General features: G+C 39.0%; 1 protein-coding gene across 1 annotated transcript; it reads right to left on the bottom strand.

Moving 5' to 3' along the window:
• Positions 1-38: 38 nt before the first annotated feature.
• On the bottom strand, positions 39-20,760 carry LOC135074028 (aminopeptidase N-like). The gene is made up of 16 exons (XM_063968333.1): positions 20,620-20,760; positions 17,957-18,431; positions 17,454-17,612; positions 16,932-17,246; positions 16,486-16,669; positions 14,859-15,012; positions 14,249-14,330; positions 12,096-12,279; positions 11,284-11,479; positions 10,630-10,769; positions 6,453-6,587; positions 5,266-5,443; positions 4,028-4,202; positions 3,163-3,309; positions 2,157-2,235; positions 39-444 (listed from the first exon to the last, which is right to left on the bottom strand). The coding sequence occupies exons 2-16, from the start codon at positions 18,427-18,429 to the stop codon at positions 223-225; spliced, it is 2,823 nt and encodes a 940-aa protein (XP_063824403.1). The 5' UTR covers positions 18,430-18,431; positions 20,620-20,760; the 3' UTR covers positions 39-222.
• Positions 20,761-22,426: the final 1,666 nt, after the last annotated feature.

The raw sequence follows: 22,426 nt of genomic DNA on the forward strand, positions 1-22,426 counted from the left end.
GATGATGATGATGAATTGATTGGTGGTGTCAACATGTCTATTATAAGTAGTTCCAAAATACTGAACTGTCCTATCCATGACATTGACAGTGGGGCGCCACCGTCAATACCGGATCGCTGGTTCTGATTTTTGCCATGTTGGAAACCATATAGTTGAACGATGGTAGCGCCCCCCTGTCATTGAGTTTGGTGGGACAGTTCAGCGTGGGTCATCTATTATCTCTTAGTGGTTGAAAATAGAAATAAAAATAGAGATGAAAATAACGAAGCTGCTGGTAATGATACTGGCACTGTCAGTATAGTTCTCAACAAGCCAGGATTCCACAGTGTCCAAGTATTCCGCACTCCAAGTGAGAGAAGCTGCGATGTTCTCCCTGATGGCTCCAATGGAGGCCAGTTCTCCGGCGGTGAAGATGAACTGGTGTCGGTTGAACAGCTGGTCAACCTGTGGAAGAATATGACAGAATAATTTATAAGTTTGATTTATAATTTAGCATGCCAAAAGGTGGTAGATGGAGATACTAAAATACTTGTAACACCTACGTGTAATACCCATGTTCGCAAAATAAATATATTTGATTTGATTTGAAAATTGTTAGATGTTAAAAAAATTACCTAAAAGACAGAGGGAATTTTATTGCAGAAAAGTGTAACGGTAGTAGGATGTTTGATAAAATCGTCTGAAAGATAATGCATGCATATTTAACCTTGCATACATAGACGCCCACGTTACGTGTTAGTTTTACGCCCGTATGCACAAACGATGCTTGCTTAAATGAAGCAGCAAATCGAAAGTACAACGTTGAATAGAGCTCTGTGATTGGTTCGTGTGAAATCCTGTGCGTCCACACGCACTGTGAGACCTCATAGTAAGGTTTGTGAATACGGGCGTATATTTCCTAAGTTCCTAAGTTTGTCTGTAACTATAATCTAAAGAGGTTTGATGTAACCCAAGCAGTTAACTCTAATGTCTAACCCCCGTATTCACAAACATTACTATGAGGTCTCACAGCGCGCGTGGACGCGCAGGGTCACACACGAAACAATCACAGATCTCTACTCAACGCTGTGCGTTCGATTTTCTGCTTCACTTGAGCATCGTTCGTACCGTTTGTGAATACGGTTATAATTAATAATAATAATTTCTCAAATGTTATAGTGTCATGCTTCTCAATCTGGACTGTTACTTAGCTTTATTATTAGTATTTTTTTAAAGAGATAACTTGGAATTGTCTATTATTATTGTCTATAACTGTGAACAGGCGCTGCTTTCGGGGACTGGTCAATCCAAGTTATTCAAATTTATGTATGCGAGTCATTTCTACTAGTATCTTAATATGTAAGTCTAGATATTAGCACGTCACTACCTTGTTTAATATACCACGCAATCTTGTATACCCATTCTTATAAGATACACCATACAAGAATGCATGGTAAATTCAGTGAACTGCTCCTGAATCGAATGTACCTACTACTACTATTTCTATTTATTTATATTATCCGGCAGACAGTGGTGACTAAGTTTGTTGCGGCGCTTCTTCTCAGCACTTGCCAAATGTTGGTCTCGAAGCGCTGGTAGGGTAAAAAGATTATGAGACATGTAGAGGCTCCTTAAGAGCAAAATGACGATTTGTAAGAACTATTTATTAGTCCAAACAAATAAATAAATTTTGACTTTGACTTTGACTACGGGCGTAACAAAATAAATGTTTTAATTATTTCTTGCATTCTTGCTTTCGAATATTGTATACGTGAAACGAACAATGAAAAAAATAGTTTTTCTATTAATTTAATAACAATATTATCGTCATAAAATAAAATGTTCTCAGTTTTATCGTAACGGAAAAATTTAATCTTAATCTGGATTTGCCAGATGATGGATGCGTAAACGAATAACGCAATAAAGTGAACGCTATGGCATCGTTATGTGGACGAAATAAGGATCACTTTGCTACAAAAATATTTAATCGTGTGTTGACGATTGTATCAAAACGTCTTTATCGATAACAGTTATCAAGTGTTGATCAATCTTAAAGCAAGGTGTTGAGCATACAAGTAATAGAGTCATATTTCCCGTTCATTCATAGAAATGCGTCATTTTTTAAAATAATGTTCCATTTGACGTCATTTTTGACAAAAACTACAGATGTGACTTACCTTGTCAGAATGAGCTTGCGTTGTGAGCCTTCTGGAGAGAGCATTCAGAATATTTGTAGTTCCACTAAGACCTTGTACTCTGTAAATTGAAATAAGTACATCATAATGTTAATTATCTCGGTATACTTGTATTTAAAAAAAACAAGATTTTTCCAACAGTGTATGATGGTTACTAAATGGGACAAATCCCAGTAATTCTATTGCTGCAATTCCAATGTAAAGCCACACAGTTTTATGCCTTCAAGTACAAGTGAATTGAGACACAATAGAAATCAATGTTGTTGCCGAAGTCTTATGTGACCACTTAGGCCTCAGCCTCGAACTTAGCGGGCAGCGGGGCGGCGGCGGCGGCGGCGCGGGAGCGGCAGGATCTTATGCGTAAAATCAAATAGACCGGTTCTCGAAAACAGCGGCGCGGCAGCGGGGCGGCAGCGGGCAACGAGCGGGCAGCGGCGAGGGAGCGGGCAACGAGCGGGCAGCGCACTCCTTCTTTTGCCCACAATAAATCGAGCGTTAGGAATAAATTTGAATCGAAATAAAATTGTCGCCGTTGTTCAGACATTTCGTTTGCGAATAAAAACAAATATCTCGACAACACAACCCCGAACACAACACTTCGCCGCTAAAGCATTAAAGCATATAGTTATCTGTGCTAAAGCGCCGCGCGAGCTGCCCGCTTGTTTCGAGAACGGGTCTGCGTTGCCCGCCCCGCTCCAGCGCCGCCGCCGCTCCCGCCCCGCTGCCCGCTAAGTTCGAGGCTGAGGCCTTATGCTTGAACCACACCAACGCGTGCAGATCGCCATCGCCGGCGCGATCATAGGCCAGTGACAGGTCGCGTGGACTGTCATGGGTCGCGCGACCTGTCATTGGCAGTTGGTGTGGTTGAAGCTTTAGGGTTCCACGTTCCAAAACCCATCCAGTGATGTCCAAAATGTTCCCGTAGAAATAAACTTTATTTACCATTCGATTAAACAGAATAAAACAGTGACCATAAAGCTTCATTTACCTTGGCTGGATGAGGTGGAAGTTCTCGACAACGAAGTCAAGAGCTTCCTCCATGTTCTCAGGACTAGCGTTGATGGTGGACACGAGAATAGTGTGTCTGTCCTGCTCTCTCACTTGGGACGTCTCGTTGATCACTTGGTTCATGTAGCTGAAAATTTAAAAAGGCAAATATTTATTTGTAGACCTGTAAAGTTAAATGCAGTTAGAAAAGTTAAATATACTACATTTTTTAAAGCTTATAGCAAAAGTTCAACAGAACAGTTTAATGGTTGCTGAAACTTTTAAGTCGAATGATTAAAATTGAACAAAATTCAGTATTATTTAGTTAGTAGGTACAAAAATGTTATTCGGACGTGAGTTCCTCGTATCATTATATTAAGGCTTTTTTATGTGACAGGAGGCAAACGAGCAGACGAATCACCTGATGGTAAGTGATTACCGTCGCCCATAGACACCCGCAGTCCCAGGGGCGTTACAGATGCGTTGCCGGCCTTTAAGATGAAATACGCTCTCTTCTTGAAAGTTTGTAAGTCGTAGGCTTTTGACAAGAATTCACAACAGACTAGTCCACAGCAAGAGACTGACTGGCCCAGGGGTATCAAAAGATTTAAACCAGTCAAATAGGAACCCAAACAATTGAGGGTGCTGTAGTGATGTCGGCACATTAAGTTGGATTCAGTTCTGATGCACCTTAATGCTGAGTTGCACCACCTAACTTTGACCGTAACTATACCGAAAACCGGTGATTTTTGTATGAAGTTTGACAGACTTTTGACGTTTGTCAAGGTTAAAGTAAGATGGGGCAACCCAGCCAGGTATTTTAAGTAATTTGCAGCAAAAATGTGCTCCCAACTGTAAATACTTACAACTGCCGGCGATCAGCGTTGGAAGTGCATCCGAGGGCGTTCAGCAGAATGGACTGCTCACTAGAGTCGGTGGATTTAAGGTACTCGTCCCACAAGAAGTCGAAGTTGTCGGCGTCACCACCGCGAAGACCGGAGCAGTAGACCGTGGTCTGGATGTCGGCGGCAAGACGCACCTCTGATGGAGTAAAATGGTGTAAATGAAAATGCATATTATTATCGTATGGTCGTAATCTAAAACTTGAAAAAAGACCAAATTCCTTCTGTTGGGATAGGTCCGAAACCACCGTGTTTACGGTCTAAAAACGCATTTTATCTCTTTATTGACTTCAAAGCTCAACCGATTTTGATTAAATTTACCTTTTAGGCCATGTGGCTTTCCGACTAATTAAAATCTACAGATTCTACTAATTACATCTGGCCGCAGGCTTTCAATATAAAAGCCAATGCTTAATTGCGAAAACCACGACTTTGCAATGATAATAAATTATGGCTCCGTTGAAATTACATTTTAATGTCAGCATTAGGAATCTAGAGATAAATCTGTGTGTTTGTAACGTGCTGTGTAAGGTATGATTTTATATTTTACTGTTTTTGACCTAAAATCTATACTATCTATACTAATATTATAAATGCGAAAGTAACTCTGTCTGTCTGTCTTGCTTTCACGCCTAAACCACTGAACCGATATCGATGAAATTTGGCACAGAGATAGTTTGAGTTTTTGAAACAGGAATGCGCGCGATAAAGTTTTTCTGTGACAGACAAAATTCCACGTGGGCGAAGCCGCGGGCGGAAAGCTAGTACTATAATGAATAGAAACAAAAAAATGGCTCAACTAAACATTGCAGTTATGAGCAAGTACATGGTCCAGCAGTGGACGTCATTTGGCTGAAACGAACGAACGAACGAACGAACGAACATGGTATTACTACAAATTCTTTTAATGTTGGAGAATTCACTTATTTCATTGACGTTAAAGGTATTTTCATACCCTTTTTGTCTAAGGCGTAGTTGCACCATCTTACTTTAACACAACTATAACCATAACCGGTGTTTGTAGGTATGAAGTTAACAAAATTTTGACGTTTGATAAAGTAAGATGGTGCGAACCAGCTTAAAAGAATTTGTAGTGCAGACAATTACGAGTTCACGTCGGAAATGAAATTTGAAACTTTCTGCATCGAATTCATAATTTATCCCCAAAAAAATAATTTAAACGACCATTGGCCACAACTTACGAGTAGTCCTGAATGATTCCAGCATCTCTTGCGCAGTCTCCACGCAGTGTTCGTTGCCAAAGCGGCAGTTGAAATTCAGCACGATAGTTCTGTGGTAGGCCGTCACAAACTCATCGTTGGCGGTGTTGTTGAAGCCCAGGCTAGAGTACAAAGGAGCTGTCAGCTCTAGAACGTAGCGCTGGAAGTGAAGATCCATTATTAGCAAGATTTGATATCATGTTGCGAAAGGAACTTATAACTAATCTGCCTATTGCTTTTCAGGCCTAAACCACTAAACCCATTTTAATAATTAGAGATCTTAGAGCAACACCGGCTTATTTTCATGTAAATACAATCTATAGGAAATCAATAGTCCCTCATAAATGAGACATAAAACTTATCATAATACCTTTCGTAACAAATCAAGTGTTAGACTTTCTTTGACAAATGCAAACTATAATTATAAACTTTGATAAATTATAATAGAATGAGGTAAGACCACGTTTGATGGATCTATTTGATAAATATTGGTCTTCTAACGTAGTTTATAGTAAAGTCAAAGTCAAAACTTTTATTCTGTAGGTACTTAGGCCCTTTCCAGCGCGCTTACACGTCACGTCCCAAATATAGCTTGCCCTACCACCACTTCGGGACAGCAAATGGGCTGGTGCTGACAAGAAGTGGCGGAAGAAACTCAGTCGGACAATACACATTAAGGCCTCAGCCTCGAGTTTAGCGGGCAGCGGGGCGGGAGCGGCGGCGGCGCGGGAGCGGGGCGGGCAACGCAGACCCGTTTTCGAAACAAGCGGGCAGCTCGCGCGGCGCTTTAGCGGCGAAGTGTTGTGTTCGGGGTTGTGTTGTCGAGATATTTGTTTTTATTCGCAAACGAAATGTCTGAACAACGGCGACAATTTTATTTCAATTGAAATTTATTCCTAACGCTCGATTTATTGTGGGCAAAAGAAGGAGTGCGCTGCCCGCTCGTTGCCCGCTCCCGCGCCGCTGCCCGCTCGTTGCCCGCTCCCGCGCCGCTGTTTTCGAGAACCGGTCTATTTGATTTTACGCATAAGATCCTGCCGCTCCCGCGCCGCCGCACTCCCGCCCCGCTGCCCGCTAAACTCGAGGCTGAGGCCTAAGTAAGCAATCTTGATACCGGTCCCTGAAAAAGATACTGGTAAATAGTATACTAGCTTCGTAGTGTTGGTTACCTGGAATAGATGGTAGACCTCCGACCCAGTGAGTACGACGTCAAGGTAGGCGAATGCTGCATTGGCGGCAGCCCAGGGGATGTAGTCCTCTTCCCTCACCAGGTAGCGGGAGATTTCGAGGGCATAGTTGTAGTTCTGCGAAGAAACAACGGTTTTTAGACAAGAGTTAAAAAAAAAATACCCGTTTCCATCAGGTGAAATGCAGGCCAAGAGTTTCCCCGTTGTGGTAGATCTGTGGGATAGTTCTACATAGGTAAGTATCTTATGAATTCAGAATTTTAAGGTACGGAACTTGTAAGTAAGTAAATTAGGTATTGTATTCCTACAAACACTCTCCGGCGATAGAGCGGGCTATGCTTGGAGTTTCCCTGCGTGATCGGATCAGAAATGAGGAGATCCGCAGGAGAACCAATGAACATAGCTCGCCGAATTGCTTTGCTAGTTCTCGAGTGGCGACCACGGGCTGGAAGACGTAGCGTGGGCAGGCCTCGTAGTACACAACACAATGCGGGTAGCACAGGACCGTTCATTATGGAAAACCTTGGGGGAGGCCTTTGTCCAGCAGTGGACGTCATTTGGCTGAAAGGAACGAACGAATGAAACTTTTTATGTTATAAACCGTACTCCAATACCGTACTCGAGAATAGAACGATTAAATGTTTTTATAAGCGTCCATAATTATCCTCACTGAATACAAGGATCCCTTACTAAAACAAAAAATAATAACTTATAAGGCGGTTAAAGACCTTTAATTCAATTTTTAAGCTCAGTGCAAGATTTATGTCCATGTTATGATATTTTCGAGTTTCTTATTTTACTAAAGAGAACCTATCATTCATGCTCGTTCTTCGTCCCTTGGAGTGACGTAAGCGCAGCGATATACATTTTACTTTCGTACATTTCCCGGGACACTCATGATTGAGTGGCAAAAGGATATAAGCCGACATCCGATCCAATACAAGTGACTGAACGTGCATAAATGATGGTTTACAAGAAGAAATCTTAAATGACTTTTCTTCTCTAAGAAAAATCTAATTCGATAAACTTTTTTCGACTTTTGGTTTATGCTGAAGGTTGATATTGCCACGTAAAAGCGGGAATATAATTTCATTTTGAAATAATTTGGAACTTACATCAGAGTATCTAACATTAATTAAAATCAAAACAAAATAAATCAGATTCTGATTTTGCCTAAAATTGAGGGTAAATTACCCTAAATTAGCTAGGTACAAACACCATACAACGCGGAATCTTAAAAAACTCCGCCATCGAAGAAAAAATACAAAGCCGCTTTATGCAGCGTCACGTTTCGCTCGGTTACCTTATATGCTTTAGGCGAGTTATACAGTGGTTATACCCCACAATAAATCAAAACTTTACTCCAGCGTTTATTCAGCTAACACAAGTTTCGCGCCTAAAAATAATATTGGGCGGGAAATGAGTAATAGGCCGAGGGGAAGAAAAATGGTTCTGGCCTTCCTGAAACGTAAATTTTTATGGCTATTTACGTTGCATAGGGTCAAGTTGATATTAATAATAACTACATAGACATACTCAAAATAGATAGATACCTAGGTAATTTATTGTAAGTAGGTACGAACACTACACCAGGACCATACAAAACATATAAAAACTTGTATTAGATTTGTGGGATGCACGAGTGAAATTCCCTGTTTACTTCAATCGTAATCTCTTTTTACAAGATATTGGTGTATTTTCCACCATGTTATGACGGTGATAATGATTATAAGATACGTTAGTTCGGGAAACCCGAATATTTCAGTCGTATTTTGTTGATAAATCAAGTTCGTAATAGAAAATGGGATTTCCACTGACCATTCATGCACCATGAAACCATAGTCACACTCTATCAGGAAAAGTTCATTTTGCCACGTGCCGTGCCTTCTGCGATATTTATAGTGTTCCAAAGCACACATTTTGAAAACATTTATGCTCGTATTCACAAACATTACTTTCAGGTCTCAGAGTGCGTGTACACACAGGGTGACATACGAACCAATCACAGAGCTCTATTCAACGCTGTGCGTTAAATTTGCTGCTTCACTTAAGCAAGCATCGTTTGTGAATACGGGCGTTAATATTGTTTTTAGTAAGTTAGGTGCATGCGCGAATTAATCGCTTTTTCTACTTTTTAGTGCATTATATTCGGTCCGTTTCGGTTAATTAACAACACATAGACATTAAGGTAACGTAGAATGTAGAGACCAGATTTAAGGGTGATTGAATCTGCGATACTGAAATTATTAGTACCTTCTTACGAGTGACATAAAACAAGTTCAAAAAATCTTTTTAACTCAAACTCTTGCCTCTTTTTGCATAAAATACTATCGCAGAAGTTTCAGTTGATGCAAACTATGAAATAGTGATACTTCAATTTAACTTCGAACAGAGTTATCCATTTCTAGAGCAAGTTCTAACCGATTCTCCCTGTTGTTCCCATTTAAACGCTGGTTAATGTCGTAGACTACACAATGAAAGTAATTGAGTAGGTTTGGTGATTTAAGGAATAACTAATATTATAACTAAAGTAGCTATTGCCCGCGGCTTCACCCGCGTGAAATTTAGTCTGTCACAGATCGTCATAAACTATAGCCTATAATGTTATTCTGGGTTATCCTACTTAATATTATAAATGCGAAAGTTTGGATGTCTGGATGTTTGTTACTCTTTCACGCAAAAACTGCTGAACGGATTTTGATTAAACTTTACAGTACTATTGTTTATAACCCTGATTAACATATAGGCTATAATTTATGATGATCTGTGACAAACTAAATTTCACACGGATGAAGCCGCGGGCAAAAGCTAGTAAACAATAATACTGTAAAGTTTCATCAAAATCCATTCAGTAGTGTTTTTCATGAAAGAGTAACAAACATCCAGACATCCAAACTTTCGCATTTATGATATTAGTAAGATAAAAAATGCCTTTACAACAACAAAACATAGGCAATTTTAAATGTAATAAATTACAAGTACGAGCAAGTGCAAATAATAAGCATTTTCCAAATGGTATTTACGAGGCTCCATTACTTGATATCCATTGACTATCTATTTGTATCGGGCTGTATATCATAAAACGATAAAAGTCACGTGTGTATTTCTATTGCCACTATCAACAGACTCAAAAGAAACGTGCATGACGCACGTGTTCACGAAAGTATTAGTAGATAGACTATTTCAATCATATTTATCTTTTAAATCCTCCTGAGGATTTGAAGCAAATACCTACTCCTATACTCTGGTTATTACTGATGAAAAGAAAAATAATGAAGTGCATCAATTGTCAAATTCAAATTCAAATTCAAAACGTTTATTTGCTAAAAACACAGTAATACAGGGTAGACAATATTAAAATAGGATCAATTTCTGACTATTTATAATTGTACTGACTTGACCTTCATTGGTTAGGTTTTTATGGCGGTCAAGCTGTAGATCCTGGCTACACAGGAGTTGCAGCGGTGGGAACGAGAGGTGAAAATAGTCCCGTTTAATTGTACTGATTTATAAAGAGAGAACCTTTTGAGTTCAAACTTTATTGTATCAGCCCAGTCCGATCCAGTCGGCTTGGCGAATCGAAACGCCCTCAACATTAACTCCTGCTAATGGATTATTCAAAAAGTTGTTCTGTATTCAGTGGGACGAAGAACTTCGGTGCTAACGTTTGTGGACTGAGAATTCTAAAAGTTATTCTATTAGAAACGCTACCCACGCGTTGAGATTTGTAAAGTAAATGTTGAAGTAGCAACTGTCCTGTTTTCTTTACTCCTAACTCTATTTCACTAAATCTGGACAATACTATGTTCATAATGTTTAAAGTTACGGTGTAGATTTGTTGTGAGCTTAAACGCCACAACTTTAAAATCCATTAGGAAATTGAACACTCCGACACTGATGATAAAATAAATTAACTTGTGGAAATCTCAATATAAATTAGAGACACGGATTTTGATTTACCTGGCCTTACCCTATGATTTCCAGATTTTAGCTGACTGGAAGCGACCTACCTGCATCCAGCGCCTTCCTGCAACTTTTATAGGGTAGTCTTTTCGCCTAGTGGGTAGACGTCCCACTGCGCTACATGGCCTCCATTCCAGAAACTTGCTGCCCCATCGATAGCAGTAAAAGAAGAGCGGTATATCAAAGTGGTACTCACCACGCGGCCGTTTCTAGCCAAGTTGAAAGCGTCATCAATGATCTGAGCACGGTTCAGCACGTGAATGAGCTCGTGGGTTGAATTCAGTACGGATGCAAGTGCAGCCCAGTTTTGGACGTCGTAGTTCACTCTGTAGTAGCCTGGTGAAGAGAAAAAACAGAATATAAATAGTGGCAGAAACTGTTTCAATAGTGGCAGTAACTATTCGTTTTATAGATCAGAATATACATATATGACGATGGTGGTCTATTCCTATCGTCATGTTCATTTAGCTACCATAATAGTAGAGGTGAATGTGAGGTCAAAAAGACGTCATTTTTGGATCAGGACTGACAACCTTGATAGAATCTTGTCCTACATGATCGTAAACAATGGTAGTTAATATACGAGTAATGGCTCCAAATGGTTCGTGTAATACACACGGTGCTGCTCGTTAGTTCTGTTACTTGAACTTGTCTTGACACGCTACCGCGTGTCTAGATTTAGCAAATAATGTGGTTATTTAAATTTTTAAGATCAGCTTCAGCATTGGCCTTTACTCTATTACAATCATCTTAATAGCTTCTACATTATTTTAGTACAGACTTGTAATATTATAGGTGTATTTTTAAGGAAAAGGGTAAAACAATTTGACCGTTTGATGAATAAACGTACCAGTCTGCTGTTTGTTCACGATGTACCACTCTGCTTGGTTTAAACCGGGGATGTCTATGGCCACGGCAGGGAAGGAAGGTGGAATCCATCCTTGTGGGCTGGTGTCGTTGAAGTTGGGGTCGGTTGACAGCACCCAGTTGACTGGTACGTGCCAACGGTCAGTGGAGGTCAGACTGCGGTCGGTGAGGAAACGTTCCTGTACAAAAAAAAAACAAGCATTTACGATGTATAACGGTTACCTACATGACCTCTCCAACCCGTCTGGCCAGGGTATAGAGAGTGTAGGCCAATTCCTCTATTTGCCTCTGATAAATTAGAGGGTCGTGCTCCTGCAGTGGAGACTAAATGACCTGATTATAACTACATACTTTAAATTACTTTAGGCCTTGTTCAGACACAGTGACAATCGCGCGGTTTCTAGGTTGCCATTGGCAAGGCACTGGGACGTTAACCGTAATGTTACAAATGTTTGATAACTGCCTAGAAGCCGTGCTATGATCGCTGTGTCAGAATCAGGCCTTAAATACTACATGATATTAATAGAGGCGACAATAACCCAACAGTGTCGGTGTCGGACTGCTGAAACGAGATCCAAAGAACGCTAGTTCGATTTCCACCGACAGCTGGACTATTACGGTCATAGAGAATTACGGTGAACCCAGTCCTAACACAACCATATATTATATTTATCTTATTACGTCAATGAGGAAGGGTTAACTACAATATTGTGATTGGCGAGAATCATTATTTTTTTATCATAAAGATGCAAATACATACATGACGATGATACTAAAATGATAAAGTAACCTTACCTGAGCGATGGTCAAAGAGTTGGCAGTAGGTGCGGACCTGATTACAGTGAGCACCGGGAATCCTCCCTGGTTGGTCCAGCGGTCCATGATGGTGGCTATCGGCCACGGAATGCTGTGGTTGGAGGCGTCTAACACTTCCTGGAGGTTAGCGAAGAGGTCGGAGGGCTGAGCTGCTTTGCGAGACCTAGGTTAAAGAAAAATTACCATTATTTTTATTAGATTTAAGTTTAAAGAACATTAATTATTTCTCATTAACAACATTACAGTCACTCACATGAGTCTTAGCCTGAGTTGCACCACCTAACTTTAACGGTAACTATAACGATAACCGATGCTTTTTGTATGGAATCTGACAGATTTTTGACGTTTATCAAAGTTAAAAGATGGTGCAACTCAGCCTTAGATAAATACAATTTATGATCTAGAAACACAAATAGACATGTTGACACCACCAATCAATTGATGTACTTTTTAAAACTGTCAAAACGAAACTCTCCCATACATTTTGTATGCCACTACAAGCATGTGACGTCACTATTTTGTCAACTCAAATAAACTACTTTTTTCAATTACAATGCGACCAAAAATTGTAATTTACAGGTAATTTAAAATGAATTAAATTTTTAAGACCAGAATGAAGTGTCTTTTTAGAAAAGTTGTGATTTCGAATTGTTGGAGAATGGTGTCAAATTGTCCATTACCAAGACTATTATAGTTATAGCGCTTAACTCAGCCAGTACCTGAGGTATGAGAGGGGTGACATTGACATTTATGACGTGACAGAGCATACAAATCTTACGCCCGTATTTACAAACCATGCTTGCTTCAGTGAAGCAGCAAATCGAACGCACAGCGTTGAATAGAGCTCTGTGATTGGTTCGTGTGTGACCCTGTGCATCCATGCGCACAGTGAGACCTCATAGTAATATTTGTGAATACGGGCGTGAATCTTAATCTGAAGTCAATGAACGTCTTTGATGTCTCAAAAACTCCCGTGTCGCTCCTATTATTATACCTCAGGCATTGTCTGAGTTAAGCCACAGAATAATAATAAGTACTACGTACAGAAGTTTTACTTCGCGAAGGTATTTAAAAAAATGTATGCTCAATGTCATTAACAATATGGTGTAATAATAATTTAGCCTGTCTCAAGAGTCAAGCACCATTTTGTTGACAACGTCAGTGATCGGCACTGCGCCGAAGCTATAGGGCTGACTTCGGTAAAATGATGTGACGTGAGGTGCCAAACCGCGGAAAATGTCGGAGGAAATACATGATTTAGCATGAATTATCATGAATAATATTAACTACTTATTTACCTCTCAGTGTCTTGAGGTAACTTAAAAAAGTATATTCTGTGTTTTTATTATTATTTAGGCAGTTAAATACTGCACAGTATTTAGTACACCATTTTCTTTATTTTCTTCAAGAAGAATACGCGTGCGTGAGTCAATGTTCGCTCGTATGTGAGGCCTTGTCGAATAGTATCCTGTAGGTGGGCCATCGTGCGTGTTTTGTTTTCGATGTAAACTCGCGGAGATGAACAGGCCTGCTCTCACACAGACACAAACTTTTGGGTCGTTTCATTTCTGATGGAATATCTTTTACGCGACTCCGCGTAATGTGCTATAAAAGTTTTGTGATTTCATACATACAGGGTGGAAAAGTTAAAACTCAACTAACTTAAACTCTGTTACGACAGAACTATTGGCTGGATTCTGATGAAGGTATACAGTATTGCTTTAACTTATTTTAACAGTAACTAAAATGTCACATGGATCTGCTTTATGAAAATCTACACGATGTTTATGTAGAAGCTAGAACTATAATTTAAAATAAAGATCGATTTTATTTGCGTCGTATGCTGATAATTTGTCTCTGTAGTCACTTTTATTAAAATGCGAACTCTAAGAGAAACATTTAGTCAGATTGCCACCCAGTATAGGTTTTCATGTACCTCTCTCCTATAAAATCCGAAACTGAGTATGCAATATTGACGATGTACGGAATATGGTTGTGACTGATTCGTTTTTGAAGATTTCGTAGACGAAGCGGTTCGCCAGTATAAAATTGCACTGGCGAACTGCGAAAGGCATTATGTGATATGTATTACAGTAAAAATAGTTATGCTGTGAATATACATAGATACTCACATATTGCTAACGTACTGCACGAGACCTTGCCTGAAGATTTCTGGGGTGAGATAGTGTTGCATCATTCGAATAACCGAACCAGCTAGAAAATAAATAAAATAAAGTTAGTAAAAAAAATCTAGCAGGCACTTACACACACATCAAAAAAGTTTTTAAATATTGGTGTTAATGGGCGTCACATAGTAGTTAATACCAGTTGTCACTATAAATAAATGTATGTACATCTTTGTTTATTTTTGTCCTCATTAAAGAAGACAAGATTAAACAATGTTAAACTAAATAGTGACTATGAAACAACACACCAATAAATTATGAAATAAGGAACCATGTTCTTGTTTTACGACTTGCATAAACATGGTCTCTACTAATCAAAGTATCACTTTGTATTTTACGTTCCAAAATTACGACATGGAATATCACATCACACAAATATCACACTTTCACACTAATATAAAGGTGAAATTTTGTGAGTGTGTATGTTTGCTACTTCTTCACATCTAAACGACTGAAGCGATTTTAATAAAATATGGAATGGAGTTAACTGACACCCTGTATTAATACATAGGCTACGTTTACCACGGGGCACAGCTAGTTAATAATAATGCCTTACATTTCTGGTAAGCCACAGCATTGAAAGTGCTGATGATCTGGGAAGGCGTGAAGACAGGGTATGTCATGGGGTTCACACTGAGTACGGCATCAGACTGGAATACGTTTTGTACGGCAATCACGTACTGGTCCATCATGCGCCAGTGGGGGTTTACCTGAGAAGAGAACGGGATATAATACAATAATCCTTACCATCAGGTGAGATACAGGCGAAGAGTTGCCTCGTTGTGGATAAAAAAAATATTTTAAAGCAAATACTGCGTACCACTCTTCTAATGGTTGATACAGAAATAACAAAAATAGGTAAAAAGTGCCATTGCATTAGGAAAAGAAAAGAAAACCCATCAAAAACAATACTTGTCAAAAAAACCAAGTCTCGCAACTCAGTTGTTCTACGGTAAAAAGTTGTGAGATCCATGTAATACCAAGTCCAGGCCAGGAAATCTTTAACGTTTTACATAAATTATTGACTTGGCCATCGCACTAAATAATTTTATTTACACGTGTTTTCATGCGATGACCAAGTCAATATATTTATGTAAAACGTTAAAGATTTCCTGGCCTGGACTTGGTATTACATGGATCTCACAACTTTTTACCGTAGAACAACTGAGTTGCGAGACTTGGTTTTTTTGACAAGTATTGTTTTTGATGGGATCTCATTTCTTTTTTTGTATTTTGTAGACAGCAGTTATGTATCTAGAAAACTGGACCGAAATTGAAAAATTTTACTCGACTTGGCGGTTGCACTACCGTGCCCCCAAATATCATTTCTTTTTGTATTTTGTAGACAGCAGTTATGTATCTAGAAAACTGGACCGAAATTGAAAAATTTTACTCGACTTGGCGGTTGCACTACCGTGCCCCCAAATATTTTAGTTTTTCCTTGATTCATACACCAAACACTACTTATATTCCAAATTTGAAGCTTCTAGGTCTGCTAGAAGTGCCTTAGAGTTTTGATGATCGGTGAGTCAGTGAGTCAGTCAGTGAGTCAGTCAGTGAGTGACAAAATTAAGTAACTTTGACCCGTTATAATTCTTAAACTACTGGTTCAAATTGAATGAAATTTTAAATATACCGTGTCTTTACAATGCCTGCATAGCTAATGAAAATTCAGCCTTCTAGTTTTATCCACAACGAAGTTACAGGCGGTCGAAAATGGCCTGAATTGCTTCGAGAAAAGGATGGTACGGCCGTGCCGCTTTTTTGCTCGACTTGGTGGGGGCACTGCCGTGCCCCCAGATGTAGAATTAGCATTGATGATCTTCTTAGTCGGGCACTCTTGTCAGAGTGGTCGTGGTTGCACTGACGAGGTATATAGTGGGGTGATGTCATCTTCGAGGGTAGCTCTTCTGGCGATGTGCTTCCATTTCTGACGGCTAGAAGCGTCGCGAGTACACTGGATCATGGTGGACTCAGTAGCCTTTGTAATGGCGTCTATCCAGCGGGTTGGCGATCGACCGCGTGCTTTCTTGTCTTTCACCTGGCCCTGAACTACCAGTCTCTCCATCGAGTTCTCATTTTAGAGACGTGACCAAAGAACTTCGCACAACAACATTGATGATGCTGTAATAACGATGCCTCTACTAACGATACTTTAAGACAACTTGATCAGAAGAACTTACCAGATCGGTAGCGAAGTTCTCGAAGAAGTTAGCGAAACCTTCGTTGAGCCAGGTATAGGTCCAAGAGTAAGGCCCGACCTCGTTTCCGAACCACATGTGCATGTTCTCGTGGCAGATGATGCGACCAATGTTCTGAAGGGTTTGGGTGGTCGTGACACCTTCAGTGACAAGGAGGGCAACTTCTCTGCAGGAAATAATTAGTCATTTGTAGAAAAAAAGATTAGTTACTTAAACAATTGTAGGTATCTTACCTTACCAATACCACCTTTTGGAAGCAAAATAATATTGATTATTGGGTTTTGAAAAAAAAAAATGAATATTTCACTTTTGTTAGCAGAAAATGATACTCGTTGGCATTTATAATAGGTTACCAAACACACAAAAAGAAAAATGTATAAACGTTATAGCACCAAATTAAGATAATATCGGCTGTAAATCAATCGAACCTGTAAATCACCAGTCCCCAGTTCTCCATAGCACCGGCAGCAAAATCAGGAACTGCAGCTTTGTCCAGCTTAGGGAACGCATAGGGCAGTTCAATGTAATTCTCCAAAGCGATCATGTTCTTCTGTCCAAAGTCCAAAGCGAATTCAGAATTGTTTTGGGTGCCAGGCCTGGAGTAGACTCTGAAGGGAACTTCGTAGATGGGGTCATCTTCGTTACTGATGTACTCGAAGCTAGAGACGAGGTAGGCCAGGAGATAAGTTGACATGTCGAGAGTGTCTTGGAACTCATGTTTTACCCATCCAGCGATTTCAGGCCTGAGAAAAAGAGAAAATAAGTTACTTCATAATACTTTCATTTCGGATGAAACTCGCTTTCACCTTCGGACCATCACATTCGATCAGGTGGGATGCAGTCCAAGAGCTATCTCGTTGTTGATAAAAAATATTCGACTCCCTTTGCATTTCTTTCTGCACTCGCGTATAAAATTGCTAAATAAAATCGTGGGTAGGACAAATACATACTTATTGGTATCATTTCTCAAAGGCATGTTGCTTCTGACGGTCGGGTAGCCAGGAGGAGCGTAGATGGTAGTTCGGAAAATAGCTTTGAGGGCAGGCTCATCGTAACAGGGGAACGCCCGACGAGCGAATGTGGGTTGCAGCTGAGAGGTGACCAAGTTCCTGCAGAATATAAATTATGCATGTTATAGAAATCTCACCTCAAGGCATGCATGCACCATATGATACAATATTGTTAAAAAGATTATTGCCCGTATTCACAAACATTACTGTGAGGCCTCACAATGTGCGTGGACGCACATGGTAATGCACGAACCAATCACAGCGCTCTATTCAACGCTGTGCCTTCGAACGGGCGTATAAGAATCAAGTTTTCAATATTATTCCATTACCAAATTCAAATTAATAATTAGGTATGATTTGACAGTAAGTTTTTCGAAGCCCGAATTAGAAAGAAAGAAACATTATTACAGAATTAAGTTTTGAAAAATAGTTTAACAACTTACACTGTGCCCAAGCCCGCCTGCTCATACGTCGACACGTAAATACCAAACATATTTGAAGCGTATTGTCCTCTATACTCAATATTGACTATATAAAGTTGATTAGGAAGCATTAGCTCATTTGTGAAAATTCTCAGGAAATGAGTGTCATCCGTGGCAAGAAAATGTGTTTGGAATATATCTGCAGTCGTGTTTAAAACGTTGAAGACTTCAATATTTAAAATTTCCATCTCCATGGCGTGAAGGATGATGACGTTGGTCGTTATGTTAGGAACGATTCTGATAGAAACGCTGCCATTGAAGTTATCCGGGTAGCTTGGGTTCAAGAAGAGAGTGACGTCATAGAAGGTAGGTATTGTTTCTCTAGGTAGATTGTATTGTGCTGCCAGCTGCTCATTGGTCAAAGTGCGGAATTCCTCTTGAGATATTGGGCTGGCTACAGCCGAGCCGATTAAGGCTACTAGTAGAAGTAGCATGTCTGCAAAAAAAATGAGTTATGGTCTTTCTGCTGCAATTTTCAAATAGTTTTTTTTATTCAGTACCGGTTACCTATTGTTAATGTTACGGTTAAAGTAAGTTGGTGCAACTCAGCCTAAGAATACAGCTATTGTTATATCTATAACAATTATTGCTGTCTAGTTGTTAGTTGGTAGTTAAAAGTAGAGATTCGTTAGTTGTTTGCATTGACGTGGGTGAGGTATACTTAGGTACACTAGGATACTAGATATTTATCATCCTTACAATAGAAATATCGGAGTACTTAAAAATACAGGTACCTACTTGTATGTTATAAAAACGTAAGATAAATCGGATTGACACGAATTTATCGAATGATAACGTTTATCAATAAGATTAAGATACCGCGAACTGTGGCCGAATTCCACGCAAGAATTTGATATTGAGCAATATAGAGATAAATTGGAACTGAAAAAGTATCCATGTACCGTTATGACGAACACTAGAGTAAATTGGTGATTAAAATTAATACCAGACTATATGAAATGAAGGACAGATTAATAAATGTACCTGAGACTTTTTATGTTATTGTTTACTGGTAGTTAGATTATCACAAAAACCTTTTTTATTCTATGCTTTAAGATAATTTCTAGAGCACGATCTCTATTTTAAGATCGATTTAGGATTCACTAAAATAAATTAACCAAACCAAAACACACGCGGGTAAAGAAGAGTCATCATCATCATCATCATTTCAGCCATATGACATCCACTGCTGAACATAGGCCTCCCCCAATGATTCCATATTGACCGGTTGGTAACCTGCATGAAGAAGAGTCGTACAAGATGTTTTACATTAAAGATGTGCAGGTAGTCTAATATGTTGTTGACTACCTATACTATACTTAAATGTTCAATCTCAATGTCACTTTATCACGTGCCTAAAGCTATCTTTAAAACACGAAAATTATTTGATAATTGCAGGCTTTATGTGATTACTAGGAAATAAGTCCATGATAAATAATTACGCGTGCGAACTATCTTTTTATTGTAAGGAGCACCAGTGTTTTTCGATTTTGATCTTTATAGTAAAACTTTAGTACCTAACTTTATAGTTCTACTAATTAGTAAGACACGGGTATTAACGCATTATTCATTAATAAACGTCGCGTTAAGACCCGTGTCTTACTATTTTAGTTGAAATGGAACGCGAAAGTTTAAAATCTCATATTATCTTTTTGCTTTCTGGCTTCTCTTTTGACTATAGCAAGTTCAAAGAGCCGAAATTTCAAGCTTTAATATTTAATACTCATAAACGACTGCATGGTCGTCCAAGGAAAAGTCGAAGGAACCCGATCGCGTGGCAGGTCACCAATGCGCTGGACCGACCAAGTAAAATTAGCAGTGGGAGACGGCTTATGTGACTGCACCAGACAGTCTCCCAATAGAGAGAGATGGCGGGAGATCGTGCGGAGAGTTTTATCCGCCTCTACAAACGATGTGAACAACTCCTCAACGTGACCACGACCGCTCTGCCAAGAGCGTAACGAATAAGAGAGAAGTTCTCATGTACAAAATAAATGTCGCGCAATTTTAAAAACGCTCTTAGTAATGTTTTTACATTGAATTCAGAAACAAGATAATGGGATAGCGACAACCTTTACCTAAACAAGTTATTTTTGTTGACCCTAGCTATAAAATAAGAAAGGGGAATGTCAGATAGGGCAAAGGTCGTTGAGGAACTTCGATTGATACCTTTGGGTCTAATCGCAAACTTTGACCGTTCAAGTAAAAAATGGTTGAATAATTTTATAAATAGCACCGAATCACTGGTGTGGAAACAACAAGTACAGTGAGCAGCAGTGAGTTGTTGTCCCTTTTTATAATGGCATAGGGATCAAAAGTAAAGGAACTTTTGTTGATCATTGTAATGGCCCTTTTTATTTCAAGATTTATATTTTCCGTTTGATAAAGTGGAGAGATCTAGCATTAGAGATTAGATATAAGTAGATATTGGTGACCTATTTAGATGGAATGCAGAAAGAAGTATGGAATGGTGAAACAGATTCATCTAGCTTCGGCCTACATCTGAACCTGGCTTTATATCTTATTGGCTTATAAATGATGCTAGTAATGTAAAGAATTCATAATTTCAGGCTTCACAATGTATTTTTATATAGCTTTCTTTTCATTTTAAAAAGGTTACTTACTCAGATCGAATAGCTTATTGTAATTCCGTGCACTAATACGGTTTTTTCGCACTTTTTCAACACGAGAACTTTATAAACTCGCACTCAATCTGATGCATACCTTATAACACTGAAGGGAGGATGGGATATTATAAACTAAGTATTAAAACTCAAAAAACTTTACCTTTTGAAGTGTGTTTATCCCCACACTTATACAAACACAATGAATTAATTTGACTTTTTTGATACTATTAACTGCGATCAGGCATATCTTATCTAAATTTATTTAATAAAATGCGATAGTGCGATTAATAATTACCAAAAGTATGACAAATACATTTATTATCTCTAATCTAATAATAAATTGGTTGTGACGAAGTTTAATTGAAATATTCAAATAATTAAAGAGCATTTTTTATTTCAAGTTTTACTGAGAATTTGTTAAATCATGTTTATTATGAATTTAAATACAGATACAGATTACTAATAAATTACCATTGAGCCTTATTAAAGCTCAATTCGTGACTTTCCTGGGATTCGAACCCAAAAAGGGTACATCAGTGTGCTTACCATGAGTTTACGTTAGGTGTGCTCGCTAGCGACTGCGTAAAAAAATTGACATTAATTGTATGACATATTGTGCAGCGCCCCTAGCGGCTACTTTCAAGAAACAAAATCTTCATAGAGATTTTTGACGTACTCGCTAGCGAGCAGACCTAACGTAAACTCATGGTAGGTACACAGATCGATAGATGACAACTCGAAAAGTAACTGACTTTGCTGCTTAATTGCGTTTGCCACAATTTTTTGAAAAATCTTTTTGTCGCAATTATTCCCAGAACATGCGATGTTTGCTTCAATCAACCTAACACATTCTAAACCAAATAGAACAATCGTTTTCGGGTGCTTTGCGCCGTCTTATTAAACTTCGTTACTTCAATACCTGTAGTGTAGCTATAGAAGCTCATTCGTTCCTTTCAGCCAAATGACGTCCACTGTTAGACAAAGGCCTCCCCCAAGGATTTCCACATCAAACGGTCCTGCGCTGCCCGCATCTAGATACTTCCCAAAACCTTCACTAAATCATGAGTCCACCTAGTGGGAGTTCTGCTCACACTACGTCTACCGGCCTGTGGTCGCCACTCCAGAACTTTTCTGCCCCAATGGCCATCAACTCTACGAGCTATGTGTCCCGCCCACTGCCACTGTCTTGATTTTAGCAATTCTGCGAGCTATATCGGTCACTTTGGTTCTCCTGCGGATCTCCTCATTTCTGATATAAAACTCATCCATTCTGAATCGTAAGCTAGCAAGTCACATAAATACTAGTGAGTCATGATATGTACCAAAGCAATGAATCAATCACCACTTATCAGACATGATTTTCCGGTTTATTACTGATTCACATCTTAGGATTCATGTTTTATCAAAATTATTATGTTTATCATTTAACTTTGTCCTTTATCTTCTCTTTCATAGGCCTTAATTAAAAAGATTATTTATTAACATTTTATAGTCTCGTTAGCAGTGGAAATTTTGTAAGCTACGTTCTTGACAGTGAAGGTGATCTTGTTGAATACTGATGTAGATAATTGAATTCACGTCATTTATTTAATCATTTATATAATCCATTTTAAACCTTCTTCTTCTTCTTCTTTTCGTGTCGACAACAAACCTACACCGTGTCAGCCCAAAACTTTTAAACCTTAATAAGTAATTATTAATTTATTAACTAGTTGAACTAATGGCAGTTGGGACAGAAAAGTTCTGAAGTGGCAACCACAGACAAGAAGACGTAGTGTAGGCAGGCCGCCCGTTCGGAACCTGG

The sequence above is a fragment of the Ostrinia nubilalis genome, chromosome 8 (assembly GCF_963855985.1).
Source record: "Ostrinia nubilalis chromosome 8, ilOstNubi1.1, whole genome shotgun sequence".
Lineage (NCBI taxonomy): Eukaryota > Metazoa > Arthropoda > Insecta > Lepidoptera > Crambidae > Ostrinia > Ostrinia nubilalis.